Source organism: Zalophus californianus, chromosome 15 (assembly GCF_009762305.2).
Source record: "Zalophus californianus isolate mZalCal1 chromosome 15, mZalCal1.pri.v2, whole genome shotgun sequence".
Taxonomy (NCBI): domain Eukaryota; kingdom Metazoa; phylum Chordata; class Mammalia; order Carnivora; family Otariidae; genus Zalophus; species Zalophus californianus.
Genome location: NC_045609.1, coordinates 21,376,419 through 21,391,086, shown reverse-complemented (window position 1 = coordinate 21,391,086; position 14,668 = coordinate 21,376,419). Strand labels below are relative to the sequence as shown.

General features: G+C 41.9%; 1 protein-coding gene and 1 non-coding gene across 2 annotated transcripts in view; both read left to right on the top strand.

The window, feature by feature from the left end:
• CCDC6 (coiled-coil domain containing 6) overlaps positions 1–14,668 on the top strand; it is a 118,793-nt gene that overhangs the window by 82,398 nt on the left and 21,727 nt on the right. Inside the window, exons 4-5 of the mRNA XM_027596449.2 lie at positions 7,719–7,822; positions 9,731–9,891. Coding sequence (XP_027452250.1) covers positions 7,719–7,822; positions 9,731–9,891 — 265 coding nt within the window. The remainder of the gene's footprint in view (positions 1–7,718; positions 7,823–9,730; positions 9,892–14,668) is intronic.
• LOC113924016 lies at positions 7,925–8,067 on the top strand. The gene has a single exon (XR_003520506.1). It is a non-coding gene; the product is annotated as a U4 spliceosomal RNA (small nuclear RNA).

Genomic DNA, 14,668 nt, shown 5'->3' with positions numbered 1-14,668 from the left:
GGAAAGTATACTCTGAGCTCTGTCAGGGACACAGATAAGTCAGTCTCTACGGGATGTGGGGGAAAATCCCTCAGAATTCCTTTGCTAGATCTCATTTCAATTAATAGAAAAACTCACTATGTTCTATCTTGTCAGACTTTATTTTGAAGCATCAGATTAATACTTGCCATGTGGATCAGTTGGTGCAGATGATGTTACATAATGGCAGGGAAAAAATTCAAAATGTGTTTCCTGTGTAAAGAAGGAGACCTCATCACAATCCAACAGGGTGCGTTTCTGGTCATGCCCTGGAAGTAAAGATTTAGCCTGTTAAATTGAAGGCCATTTGGTATGCTATAGTGAGGGCAATAAAATCCAGAGGATACTCTACTTAGACTTTGTGATTTTGAAATGCATGAAATCTGTTTCTTTATGACCAGAACAATAATTTAGTTGGTGACTTAAGAAAGGGCATTCTCCTTAGCTAAACATACATGGCTAAGGAATGAATGGCTAAGTAAGTCCAACATCTCTGTGTAAGGAAGTGGGATGGATGCGGTAATGATTTATCACAGAAACTTCCATTTTGGAGAAAGCATATCAAACAAAGTTTCCCTAATGTTATTTTCTTAAGCTCACTTTATTTTATTTTATTTATTTATTTTAAGATTTTATTTATTTATTTGACAGAGAGAGACACAGCGAGAGAAGGAACGCAAGCGGGAGAGGGAGAAGCAGGCTTCCTGCGGAGCAGGGAGCCCGATGTGGGGCTCGATCCCAGGATCCTGGGACCATGACCTGAGCCAAAGGCAGATGCTTAATGACTGAGCCACCCAGGCGCCCCTAAGCTCATTTTAGATAGTGAACTGGTGGTAGCCACTGATGTGATAGTGTATCCGCCACATCCAATTTGATGGGACTTCTTTCCCATGGACTTCTCCACAGCACTCTTGATGTAGCAGAAGAATGTACACCCAGTTCCACTGGTGGTACTTATTTGGTAAAAGTCCCCTAGAACTATGAACCCACTATGCAGATTTATATACTATCATGTCGATGTTAAGTGATGAAAACTTAAGTCCAGAAACCATATAAATCTGAGTAATTATATGTATGTTTTTTGTTTTGTTTTTCATAAAAAGCCTTCATTTCTCAACATCACTGAACAAAAGCAAAATTTACTGAACTGGTAAATGATGAAATAATGTCATTTTCACATGTTAATATTGATGGGATATTAATATGGTCCTGAAGTTATGTTCATTTCAAAGAACAAGTCTAATTTTTATAGAACACAGTCTTTGAGAAAAAATATTTTGAAACCATGGTAAAGAACTTTGGGTTATCTGGAAAATTCTCAGAGTATTTCAAATAGCTAACATTTTATCCTCTGCGAGTTTATTGGCTTATTCAGGATTTTGTATATGTAAATTAGCATCCTAAATTAATGGATGTACTGTTAAATTGTATTGGGAAATTATCAGTTTTTAAGATTAGATGTCTTTAAATTTTTTGTTACAAAAATAGTAAATGTTCATTAAAAAATTGGATGGGGACAGAAACAGGCAGGAAGAGAAATTATCACCAATATTCCTTTCACCCAAAGGGCAACCCTAATTATCTTGCTGTATAGTTCTTTATGATTTTTTTTACATCTTTTTCCTTTTTTTCCCTCTATTAGTATATTTCTGATGTACCTAGATAAATTTTTCACCTATAATTGACTTCTTGGACTTGAAGGTGAGCATCCTTTCTCTCCTTTTCTCTTGCTCTTCACTGACAAATTTCTGTTGGCTCTTTCTGTGTTTAGCATTGCATGAGCAGTGGTGATGACCGAGAACTTGGTTTTAATTTTGAAACCAGCTGCAGCTTTGTTAATCAGATAGGTACTTCAGGGCCTCTGTGGTCTAGGAACACCTGTCTTAACTCAGTTGTAAAACAAATTGGCTGTTTGATTTCTTAAAAGCAGTTTTTTTTTTTTTTTTTCCAGAAGGCAAGGGTCAGATATTTTCCAGCCTAGGAGAATTGTCAGGGCTGAGCAAAATTCCACTGATTGCCTGGATAGACACCAACAGCTTTTGACCAACTCTGTGTTGCTTTAATTGGTGAATAAGGCTTTGCCACGGAGCAAGGACCATGATGCATTGTACTCAGCTCTTTTCATGTCCGTTGCTCATGATCTTTATTTTCATAGGCTCCCCCTCCCCCCATGAATCCTGTTCTTTCCTATGGATATGTAAAACCTTGATTAACTCCGGTATATTGGCAAAGTAGGCTGGAATGAGGTTAAGATCTTTTATTGGCTCTACTCTTGTGGTAGAAACAAAAATCGTCTTATCCCATTTGGGCTTCTAGAACAACATAGACTGGCTTATAAACAACAGAAATTTATTTCTCATTTCTCATGGTTCTGGAGGTTGGAATTCTAAGATCTGCGTGCCAGTGTGGTGGAGTTATGATGAGGACTCTCTTCCAGGTTGCAGACTGCCGACTTCTCCTGTGTCTTCATGTTGGGGAGAGCAGACAGCAGCAAGCTGCAAGGTCTCTCGTGACTCTTAGGACACAAATCCCTACACCATGGGGCCTCCCGACCTCATGACATCAATTAAACCTAATTACCTCCCCAAGGCCCTGCACCTCTATATAGCATCACACTGGGGGGTTAGGGCTTCAACATAGGAATTTTGGGGGATCACATTCAACCTTTGCAAAAATGTTCATTTTTCTGTCTGTAATATAGTCATTTTCTAAATATTGGTGCTTTTACTTTCCCAGGTGATTCTGCTGTATCTCCAGGGTAACCACTTTGAACATCTAATGGTGTTACATAACAAATTGATAGGAAATTGGACTAAACTATTGATAGCCTTCAGATACTACTTAAACCTGGAAGGTTTTGGGGCATTGTCATGTTAATCCTCAGCACCTATTTCTTTATCTCTTTCTCTTAGGAAAAAATATCTAGCCAACTAAGAGTTTGGTTAATGTAGGTCTTAGAGGATTCCAATTTCTTTTTTAAACGTTGGGTACTGTGCTTATCATCACCATCTCTTTGCCCTCTACACTGCGTTGTAACAAACTTTGTGTCTGTGTTCCGTTTTTATGGTAGCCCTTACTTCATGGGCTTTTCCCTCTCTTTTATTATCTTGGATTAGTTGTAACCAAAATTTGTTTTTTAAGCCAGAGGTTAGGGGTTCAAAATACATTTTCCCATAGAAGCGGGGCATCTGGGTGGCTGTCGGTTAAGCGTCCAGCTCTTGATTTTGGCTCAGGTCATGATCTCAGGGTCCTGGGACTGAGCCCTCTATCAGGCTCTGCGCTCAGCTGGGAGTCTGCTGGAGAATTTGTCTCTCCCTCCCTCCCTCTGCCTCTGTGCCCCCCCCCCACTCTCTGAAGTAAATCTTTTAAAAATATATATGTATGTGTGTACACACACACACTCTCTCTCCCATGGAAACAATGATAATGTGGTTAAACTAAAACTTTTCAAAAATCCATTAAACCCTTCCAAAGTTCTGTAGTTGAGCACAGTGGTGAGGCTGAAGTTCTCTTCAGGTTTTTTCGCCAACCATTTCTTTTGCACACCTCTCCCTCCACCCCAGTGTCCCAGTTCTCTTTAAATGGGAAAATGCCACAGGGAGCCATCTCTTAGCCACCTTTGGCTTTTTTCGTGATGGGTCAGTATCTGCCCACTGAGAAGATAGAGCTAGGATGAGCTGTGAAGTCAAATGAACCAGCTAGATTTTTATGCACTAAGTTTATCCACTGAAGTGTCTGTATTTATTTTGGGAACATAATAAGAACTCCTCGTCTGACGTTAATTAACTTGCAGTGGGAAGGAGAGCTACTGAAGAGAAGAAAAAAAAGAATTTGGCAGTCCATTGAACTGACTTAATTATAAAGCAGGCTTTCAAATGAAAGTATACAAGTCAGTGATACCCATTGGTGTTGGGTGCTCACAGAATAAACAGTCAGAAGGGACTTGGGTCCTGGGCACCCGCGTGGCTCAGTTGGTTGAGTGTCGAACGCAAGCCCTGAGTTGGGCTCTGCAGTCAGTGTGGAGTCCGCTTGTCCTCTCCCACCCGCTCCGCCCCTCCATCTGCTGGTGCATGCGTGTGCTCTCTCTCTCTCAAATAAATAAATAAGATCTTGGAGTGGGGGCGGGGGAGAAGGGGGCTTGGGTTCACCCATCAGAATTTGATGTTGGTGATATGTGTGTGGGTGCCTGTTGCACAAACACTGAATGAGAAAAGCCATCAAATATTGGTAGGAAGGAGATGGAGAGAGTGACAGAGAGAGACCAGCATAATGAAAGCAGTGTGTCACTGGGCTGAAGTTTCCATTGGCAAGAATTTCTGACTTACTGCTCTGTAAACTCAACATAAACTGTCAGATTCGAGGATTGTCTGATCTCAGGAAATGTTAGCACAGAAAATCAACTTCTGTCTGAGTCGGCAGAGCTGGTGTGTATGCTTCAGCTCTAAATATAGAGGTTGTGGAATTAGGTGGGCAAGCGATGGAGGGGCAACTCTGATAAAGAACTCAAGGGGGAATTAATTGTAGTCATAATTAATCATAATCATAATGCCATGTCCTCCAACTTCTTTGCCCTTTAGTGTCAATGAGAACTCCTCAGTGATGCAGGAAAGTTGAGATTTTTAATTTTTTTGGTATTTATTTATGTCTAGAAAAATTGAGATTTTTTTTTTTTTAAACTGAAGAAATAAGGAAACTCCACTCTTTCTAAGGCTAAAGATAAATGGACTCTAGGGCACTGCCAGCCTGTGGCATGAAAACCTCACGTCTGAGCTGCTGGGCTGGGGCCTCCTGTGCTGCCGGCTTCATGGAAATAAGTTAGTAGAGCGCTGGTACAGCAGTGGTTCACTGAAGTGGGCAGTGAATTGATAGCTTGTAGCTCTACTAGTAGGTGCCACAAAGAACCTGGGATTCACGCACGTTTTCAGCCCATTTCATTTCGCCTGCTCTCTTACCTGTTTGGCATTGTCTCAGACTCCCTAGGCCACCCCCTGGTCTGCTGCTCCCAAGAATTGTTGGCTCACAAACCGCAGCATAATTTACCCTAACTCCTGATTTTTCCTCAAGATCTTTGTACTTCCTGCTTGGAGGGGGCCCAGCTCTTCGGCCACCATGGTGACTGATAGCACTCCCATTTGGTGGTATCGCTTTGCCAGAGTCACACCATCTCCCAAACCATTGTTCCCTCAGCTCTAAAATGAAAGGGTGGGTTTGGTTGGTTCTCTTGCTGCTCCCTGTGCTAAGGATCTGTGCCTCAGCTAGCTCAGACTGAAGACAGCTGCCTTCTTTTTTTTTTTTTTTTAAAGATTTTATTTATTTATTCAAGAGAGAATGAGAGATAGCACATGAGAGGGGGGAGGGTCAGAGGGAGAAGCAGACTCCCTGCTGAGCAGGGAGCCCGATGTGGGACTCGATCCCAGGACTCCAGGATCATGACCTGAGCCGAAGGCAGTCACTTAACCAACTGAGCCACCCAGGCACCCTGAAGACAGCTGCCTTCTTAAGGCTGACCAAGAAGGATAGAGTGGCCAGTCCTGGAGGGGACTGCACAAGGCAGGGAGGCCGGGCTGCTCATTGAGTAGATGAGGACCTGCTCACAGCCATGTGCCTAGTAAGTTACAGAGGGGTAGAGAGAGCTTTGTCTTGATATTGCTTTCCAGAGTTATTGATTAGCATTATGCATGATTACTCTAAAATTAAAAGCAATTGGGCATAAGTTTACTAGGCATCCCTATTGTAAAATGATACCTTGCTTGAATTTTTTCCTTGCCTACCAAGTACTCTCTATAATGCTTTCAGTTAAATGGGGGAGCAGGATCCTTAAAGGGTAAATACCTTGGAATTTTGTTTCTTTAAAAAAAATGGCTGTGAATTGCATTTCAAAGCTTGGCTAAGCATATGGTCAGCGCAGAGCATCCCACAGTTTACTAGGAGTTCTGAGAGCTGTTCCAGAGTTTCTCCTCTTTGCTACAGGTAGGAAGTGTCTGACATTCCAAAGAGCATTTGTGCGGTAGTGTGCTCCCAGCTTCACTGCACAGGATGCTTCTTGTTCTGAGTCCCGTCCCTCCGTCCATCGCCCCCACCCCCACCCCTGGTGCAGGGAAAGTATTTCCAAGCCGTGTTTTCATTTGGCCATGTGATCTTGCCTTATTCAGTGTTAAATAAGGTCTGCTTTGGTTGCTTTAAAAGACTACAGTTTATACATAGTACTGATCTCGTCTTACTGTATATGCAGGGATCTTTTTTTTTCTTTTTAAGATTTATTTATTTATTTATTTGAGAGAGAGAGAGAGAGAGCAGGAGGAGTGGCAGAGGGAGAGGGAGACAAGCAGACTCCTCTCCAAACAGGGAGCCCAAAGCAGGGCTCAATCCCAGGACCCTGAGATCATGACCTGAGCCAAAATTAAGAGCTGGCCGCTTAACTGACTGAGCCACCCAGGCGCCCCTATATAGGGATGTTTGATCAGTGAGGAGCTTGCCTCTGTGACCTGCTAAGGAAATCTTTGTAGCTGTGCAATCAAAAATAATTTGTTGACTCAGTGATTGAAAAGGTGAGTTGCTATTATAAGAGACAGCATAGGGGCAGTACCATAACCTTTCTCTCTTTAAAAAAAAAAAAAAATTCTGGGGCGCCTGGGTGGCTCAGTCAGGTACGTGTCTACCTTCAGCTCAGGTCATGATCCCAGGGTCCTGGGATCGAGCCCTGCATCAGGCTCCCTGCTCAGCAGAGAGCCTGCTTCTCCCTCTGCGCACCACCCCCCCGCTCGTCTTCTCTCTCCATCTCTCTCAAAAATAAATAAAATCTTAAAAAAATTCTGTTAAAATTATTTAATATCTCAAACACCTAGAGAAGTACAAAGAATGATATAACACATTCCCTCTGCACGTTACTGTGAAATTGATCATTGCACTTTCTATCCCTCCTGCCAGCCCTCTTTTTCTTCATATCTTTCACTCTCCACCAAAGATTATAATTTATTTCATTTAGTGTCTTGACCCCACTAAAATGTAAGTGTCATGAGGGCAGAAAATTCTGACTTTTTGGTTCCCTGCTACACACCCTATTAGCCAGTGGCTGGCATTGTTCACATTATTTGCATATTGCCCAATATTGATTGATTACATGCATTTTCCCATGTTTGCTTTTTTTCATGAAGTAGAGTGCATTTTGGGGCTTTCTTTGCAATTGCAGACTTTCCCCCAAATCAAACCTTCCTTCTTCCTTACCTTTTCAGAGTTAACTAGTATTGTACACCCATTAATCAGTATGTAGAATTGTCTTCAGGTGTTGAGTTATTTATATAAATGGTAATATAACCTCCTGGTTTAGCTCTGAACTACATGCAGCACTGGGGTCAGGGGACAAACCCAGAGAAGTCCTGGTATGAGTGGTAAGCCGAGCTTCCCCAAAACCTCTCCAAGGAGGACTTTCTATGTGCCTTGAATAAATGCTGAAACAAGCAGGGTGATTCATGTACCAGACAGCAATTAAGCTTTAACATCAAAGAATGAACGTGTCTCGGGTTTCTCAATTAAAGTTTAAGAACTAGATGCACTTAATGTGTCTGTGCCCGGAAATTGGCTATTTCTTTGCAGTTTTCTCCAAGTAAGGGGGGTCCTAATATATTAGTCCAATCAAAAAATCTCATTAACAAAGTTTAAATGGCTCACTATTCTCAGTAAAACTTTTTTCCTTCCTTTAGTTGAGACGAGAGAAGATCGACCTTGAAAATACTTTGGAACAAGAACAGGAAGCGCTAGTTAATCGTCTCTGGAAAAGGATGGACAAACTTGAAGCTGAAAAGCGGTTTGTTTAGTCTTGCTGTTCAGTGTGGGGGGTGTGCACGGCCAGGGAACTGCTCTGGGTGTGGCTGACGAATAAGAAAGGGGCGTTTTATTTCCTTGGGTGAGCTTTGTGCAGTGGCAGTATCGTAGCCAATGAGGTTTATCTGAGGCGTGATTATTGCTAATTAATTCCTTGGGTGATGCATATCATTTTAATTTGCCAAACCAGAAAAATGTTGAAAGCCTTCTGAACTCTTCTCATGTTGGTCATGTCTTTATATTTCTCTCTTATAGTCCCAGTAAAATTTCCTTTCATTTGGGAAAAGGCTATGAAGAAATTAGTCACCTTCAAATTGTTCGGGAAAGATGGTTGCAATTTCAGCTTTTTACCTTACTGAACTGGCTTTCCCGGTTTTCTCAAGTGCTTAGGATGTGTACTGTGTACGGTTAATTATGACACATCTCTAGAATGTACTTCATCAGAAGGCTGAGATTATAATAGGAAAACTATTATCAATTGACTTGAAAACTTACTGTAAATACTTGTACATAGTTAAGGTTAGGAATTGTTTTGCTAAATGTACGTGGATGTGAAATGTCATTCAACAGCAGACATTTCTTGAGCCCCTTCGTGCCCTAATTTTTAAGTACCACATACATTGGGGGGTGACGGAGCAGGACTTGAAGAATGTCAAGGGTTTCTGTATGTGGGATGTGTGTGTGGAGGGGGGTGTAGAAAGGGAGTTTTTAAAAATATTCATTAATCTACTTCACTAGGATCTTTTATTTGCTAACCAGAGGCTTTGGCCATAACTATTTGGTTTGGATGAACATCCATAAGTTATTTTGAGTTCATCCCTAAATTTGCAAAATATAGTCCTATCACAGGCTTTAAGAAAAGTGAAAATTAAAGCTATATCTCCAGGGAAATACTCAAGCCGTAGTTGAATTGAGTATGCTTTGCATTATTGTAGTGGTACTAAAAAAATTGAATTATGAAAAGGTATTTAATATAATAAATGCAGGGACCATTACAATATTTAACATACCAGTTTTCTCAACAAGGGCAGGCCTGAAGGTGATTCACAATTTGCATTTGGGCAAACTTAAAGGTAAAAAGTTAAAAGCCAAACCAAACCAAGACCCTAGTAGCTTATGAGAGGGGACATAGAGGTCCATTGCCAATCTGTCTTCCTTTGCAGAACGCAGTTGGAGGTTTTATATGTATAAGTACCAAAGTATTTTCTTAAGCAATATGAAGTATCATGTGGTTGGTGAAAAGCCATTGAGCATTCATGTTCCTTGTGCCTCAAACTAACCGTAATTGGTAGAGAAGGTGGGACCACCAATTATTAACCCAGTGATTGTGGTTTGGTTTTGTTCTTTATCTTTTACCTGTGCTCTGACCAGAAGCAAAGGGCCTTCAGCCCAGTTTGCGCCACCCTCAGGATTGGTTTTTCAGGAAGGAAATTTTAGAAGTAGAGTCTGTGTGGTGTCACCTTCGACCATAGTACATAGTTGGGAAGCGTTGACCAGAAAGCATTGAGGGTGAAATTTCTTTAGTATATCCGTTTCCGCAAACAGATGTGATTCATTTAGTCAGCAGGTAATTCTGAGTGCCTACTCTATGCCAGGCATAATAATCAGAAGCAAATGCTGGAGACTTTTTCACTAATGCTTAATTACCAGTGGTCATTTAAAAGAAAAAAAGGAGGGTGGATCCTTCAGCTCTGCCCTTTGACCTTGACCTGGATACTAGGTAAGGGAGACCAGAAGTAGATATAAAATGGGCAGAGCCTGAGTTCAACAACCCTGTGAATTCCGGTGATTCACAGGAGCTTGCTATGAAAACAAACCCTCCAGCTAGTGTGTTGTTTTGTCTTTTAAGGCAAACTGTTTTTCATTGTTGGAATTTTTCTTTTCACTGAAGAATCCTGCAGGAGAAATTAGACCAGCCCGTCTCTGCTCCCCCGTCGCCTAGAGACATCTCCATGGAGATAGACTCTCCAGAAAACATGATGCGCCACATCAGGTTTTTAAAGAATGAAGTGGAGAGGCTGAAGAAGCAACTGAGAGCCGCTCAGTTACAGCGTATGTCACCTCTGATTTCACTGGTCTTCTGTGGGCACAATTAACCCATTTACCAAGCACAGGCTTTTACCAGTATTTACCATGGAATTTGCATAGATCAAATCCATCCTGTATTTCATTACCAATACATGCGTGTAGAAATCTTTCTATCATCCTGGAATGGATTATTTTTGAAAGTATTATAGTAGGACAGGCAAATAGTTTAGAATACTTGCTGAAAATCAAATAATTTCAGAAGGGTCCAGAATCGGGTACTATTTTTATTCTTCTCCTTGTGTTCATCTCTAGGATTGTAGTCACAAATGTACTTTGGGGAATTAAGGCAGAGAATAGTGTTTATCGTCCTTACTACTAAATTTTAGCTTCAGCTAACATTTGTTCATCGTACTTAAAGAATAAATGCTTTAAAAATGTAGCCTTATTGTTTGGGAAAATGTCCAGATATTGAGTTGGAAATCAGAGGAACTAGATTTCTGAACACTTGATTAGGTCACTGTGCATTTGCTTGGGTCTTTCCTGTTTCTGCTCACAGGCTGCTCAGATACATTTGAGTAGACAGTGTGGCGCAGGGAAGAGTGGCTCACCCTCTCGCCCCTGACCCCTCGCTGCCCATTTCTCACGGTTAGACATTTTTTTATTGATTCTTCCAGGTACATGTATGTGTCTGTATAAACTTATTTTATACTAAAAGCGGCACGGTGAACACACTCTTTTGTATTTTTCGGTTTGTACTTACAGTATCTTGTAAGTTTTTTCTTGCCAATACACGTAGAGAGCTGTCTGGTTCCCTTTTTTAAAAGGCTGCTTAATATTTGGTTCTGTGGATACGCTAGCGCCTTCTTATCTACACAGCTTCGCTTTCCATTGTGTCAGCCCGGTCGGGAGGCCGGTGGCCCTCCTGCCTTACCATCAGAAGGGCAGAAGAAGCCTGATGATATGTCACAATGCCTGTGTCATTCCCCACACTTCATCTCACGTAGGCATTATATCATGTAGCATCATCACAAGGAGGGTGAGTACAGCACACTAAGATATTTTGAGAGTGTTGGGGAGGAAGAATTCCCTCTGCCTTTCAAGATTCTTCTGGCTGGACTAAGAATCAAATTGACGTGAGACAGATTAACAGGAGAAGATCAAATTTAGTAGCATATGTATGTGGGACTATACACAGACATGGAAATTCCAAGGACAGTCAGGCAACGGGAAGCTTATATGAGCTAAAGAGAGGGATGGGGGTCTGAGGATACAAAGGGAGACAGACCATTAGCAGGAACTTGAGAGGAGAGGTTTAGAAAACAAAGGTTGCCCTATTATGTAGATAAGTTTTCTAGATAAAGAAGAATCTCTGTGAATAGCTGTCTTCCTGATAAAGGCAGGCAGTTGAGGGGGTAGTAAAGAGCTCTTCCTGAATCTGCTGGGTGTAGATTGCTTTACTTCAAAATACTGTTCCTGCCAAAGTGGCCCATCTTGGAGTGGCCTGCCCTGGGCCTCTACAAGAGAAACCAGGACCACGTCATATAACTCTTATTACATTATATTGTTATAATTGTTCTAGTTTATTATTACATTGTTAATCTCTTACTGTGCCTAATTTAGAAATTAAACTTTATCATAGGTGTGTATATTTAGGAAAAAACATAGTATATTCAGGTTTGGGGTCATCCTCAGTTTCAGGCATCCACTGAGGGTCTTAGAACGTATGGCCCATGGATGCTGTATATCATAATTTATTTAACTAGTCCCATACCAATGGACCCGTTTTGGTTGTCATGCTGCAACCACAATGAACATCTGTGTCCCCCCACATTTGACACCTGAGCAAGAACACCTTCAGGATGAACTCCAGAAGTGGATTTATGGAGTCCAGGGAATGTGCATTTAAAATTTCAGTGATTCTTACCTTTATGTTTTCTTCTCTAAAGTTCATTGCAAGTTCTGGTCCAGTAGTGCATCTGGGTTGGTGATTCAGGATCATCCTTGGAACCTGTAAGAAATAGTGTTAGTTTCCTCATGTTGCTGTAACAAATGACCACAACCTTAGTTGCTTAAAGCAACACAAATGTGTTAAAAGTGCAGTTCTGAAGGTCTGCGGTCCAAAATAGTCTCGTTGTGCTAAAATCAAGGTGTCAGCAGGGCTGGTTTCTTGTAAAAGGCTTTAAGGGAGACTCTGTTTCCTTGCTTTTCCCAGCTTTTAGAGGCTGCGTGTTCTGGCTCATAGCCCCTTCCCTGCTTTGGCAGCACTCCTGCTGGCATCTACGGGCGCATCTTTTCACTCTGACCCCCTTCCTCCTTCTTATGAGACCCTGGGATGACATTTGCCCAGCCAGATAATCCAGGATAAATTCCCATCTCAAGGTCCTTAACTTAATCATATCTGCAAAGTCCCTTTTGCCTCGTAAGGTAACATCATCCCAGGCCTCAGGGATTAGGATGTGGACATCTTTGGGGGTTCCTCATTCTGTCTAACTTAATATGGGTTTCTGGGCTTACCCTAGGAGTAGAAACTTGTTCTCCATTCTTTTTAATACAAGGAATTCTGATGTGTACCTTGGGTTGAGAACCATGACATACATTTTATGAAAACAAATCAGTGAATTCTCAAATACTAGATATGTTAGGATATTTTTGAGGTTTTGGTGTGCCGGACAGACAGAGGTCTTTTCATGCCTTCCTGAACTCCTTTCAGTGCCATCGGCTTTCTTGTGTATACTTCTCTTGTGCCCCAGACAAAATCTTTAGAGGAAATTGAGGAAGAATTTTTCATTCCCTTTACTTTCTTCCTATGGCACTATTTGATCTTTGAAGAGACTGCAGATGCAAACAGAGGCATCCATAAGTGCCATTTCGATTTTTGTGAGGGCAGAGAAAGCTGAATGGAAGGAGGGACACGTGGCACCCAGCTGGCTCACAGCTGATCTGGATTGGTTTAGAAGATGAGTTAGTGACTGAGATCAGGTAGCCCGCCTCCCTGGGCTGCTTCTGGATACTTGGCTCCTCACCCTCCAGGACTGGCTGTATCAGAACCTGAACCTGTCTCCCAGTAGGTCTCAGCTTGGGATGAACATAAGAATCCCCTGGGGACTGTTCAGTATAGTGGTGGAGGGGCTTCATTCACAGGATTCTGATCTGTTTGGGGTGGGTCTGGGCACCAGCATTTTCTAACTATAAACTTGAAAGGGGATGCAACATGTACAGGCCACCCTTTGGATCATAGGAGACCCACCTGTTTGGAGTCTGTCTGGAAGTCACCCTCTGTCGATGCTGACTTTGACCAAGTGTTCCAAGATGGCTGAAGATGGCGGAAGCATCAGGTGTGGCCCCTAAGTCTTAGGGAGCTCTTTGTGAGAGAAGGTGACAGGGTGACTCATGGGAGTAAATCCAGTCTTGAAATCAAGTGTTACCGGTGATGTGCCAGCAGAGGGCACCCAAGGAATACTGTGGTGTCAGTCATCTGAGGCTGGTCTGTAACACCTAGAGGTGATGGGCCTGGTGCCTTCTCTGTGGGCTTCTGGGTTAATTGCCCAGATGCCAGGAAAGTCCTCCGGCCATCACTCCTGCTGACTGATGTTCTTGTGTATAGATTATTGTTTAAGGATTCCCCTGCTGATTTCCCCAGATGCTAAAGAGTTGCATCTGAAAGACTGTTTTCTCTTAAATGATTGTTCTTGAAGCCTCATAAATCCTCAGTTTGCTAAAGCTTTCCTATTTATGGAAAAGAAAGGCAGCTTGCTCCAACAGCCGCCCCTCTTGTTCTAGAAACAGTAATACTCCAAGGGGCCAATCTAGGGCTTCCTGTAGAGCTAGTGAAAAATTCTACAGACTTGCATATTTGTGATGAAATAATTTAAATCGTTTATATTAAAAGTGTACTTTGTAAATATTTTCCCAGCATGCCTTCAATTAAAGAGATTTTTGCATCTGGATTAGGCAGCAGGATTTCTGGTTATATTGAAAACAACTGAGGGATTTAGTGTTTAGTGCACATAATAGTGTTTAATAACTTAGTGTTCCTGGTATTTTTATTTGAATTTCTAAAATAAGGATATTCAAGAGCTTTTATATATTCTGTAATGATGCTGTCTTGGAAATCATTGAATACTTATGATCAGAAGTCATTATTTGCTAAAACACCATACCTTCATAGAGGTGCTTAAAACTGAAACTAATTGGGTGGACTTAGGAGTTGAAGTAGGGTCACTTTGTGGGAAAGAATATAAATTCTACTGCTTCCTTACTTCTTAAAAGAATTTGGAGTGGGCTAATAATATGGAGCAGTAAGCTATAGGACTCTCTTAAACATGATCGGGCAGATACTGAATTTTATATTAATATTATTTTGGTGACTTAACATATTCTGTCAGCAAAGGGGCCAGGGTGGGGGCAAGTTTTACCATTCATTGGAATGCTCCAGGGAACTCGGCACAAGGAGATTCTAGAGCCTCATGAAGAGGTCAGCCCCACATTTCAGATTCCTGTAGAGCAAATCTGATGGGCTCAGCTGGTTCCAGCGTCCCACCCTGAAGCTAATCAGCTCTGGCCTAGGAAACCAGTCCTGTAGCAGAGGCCTCGTCATAGGGGGCAGCTCCTGAGGACGGGTATATGGGTCTTTACCTGCTATAAAGAGGCTGTGCATGAGTCAGGGAAAGAGTCTCACGGAAGTTAGACTTGACATATTCACCTAAAGTTGTTTACTGCGTCAGTTTCTGTTTTTATAAACAGAATTCTGACTTACCGAGTGTGTCTTAGTGCACTGGTCCTCGCTGGTGTGCTAGCAGGT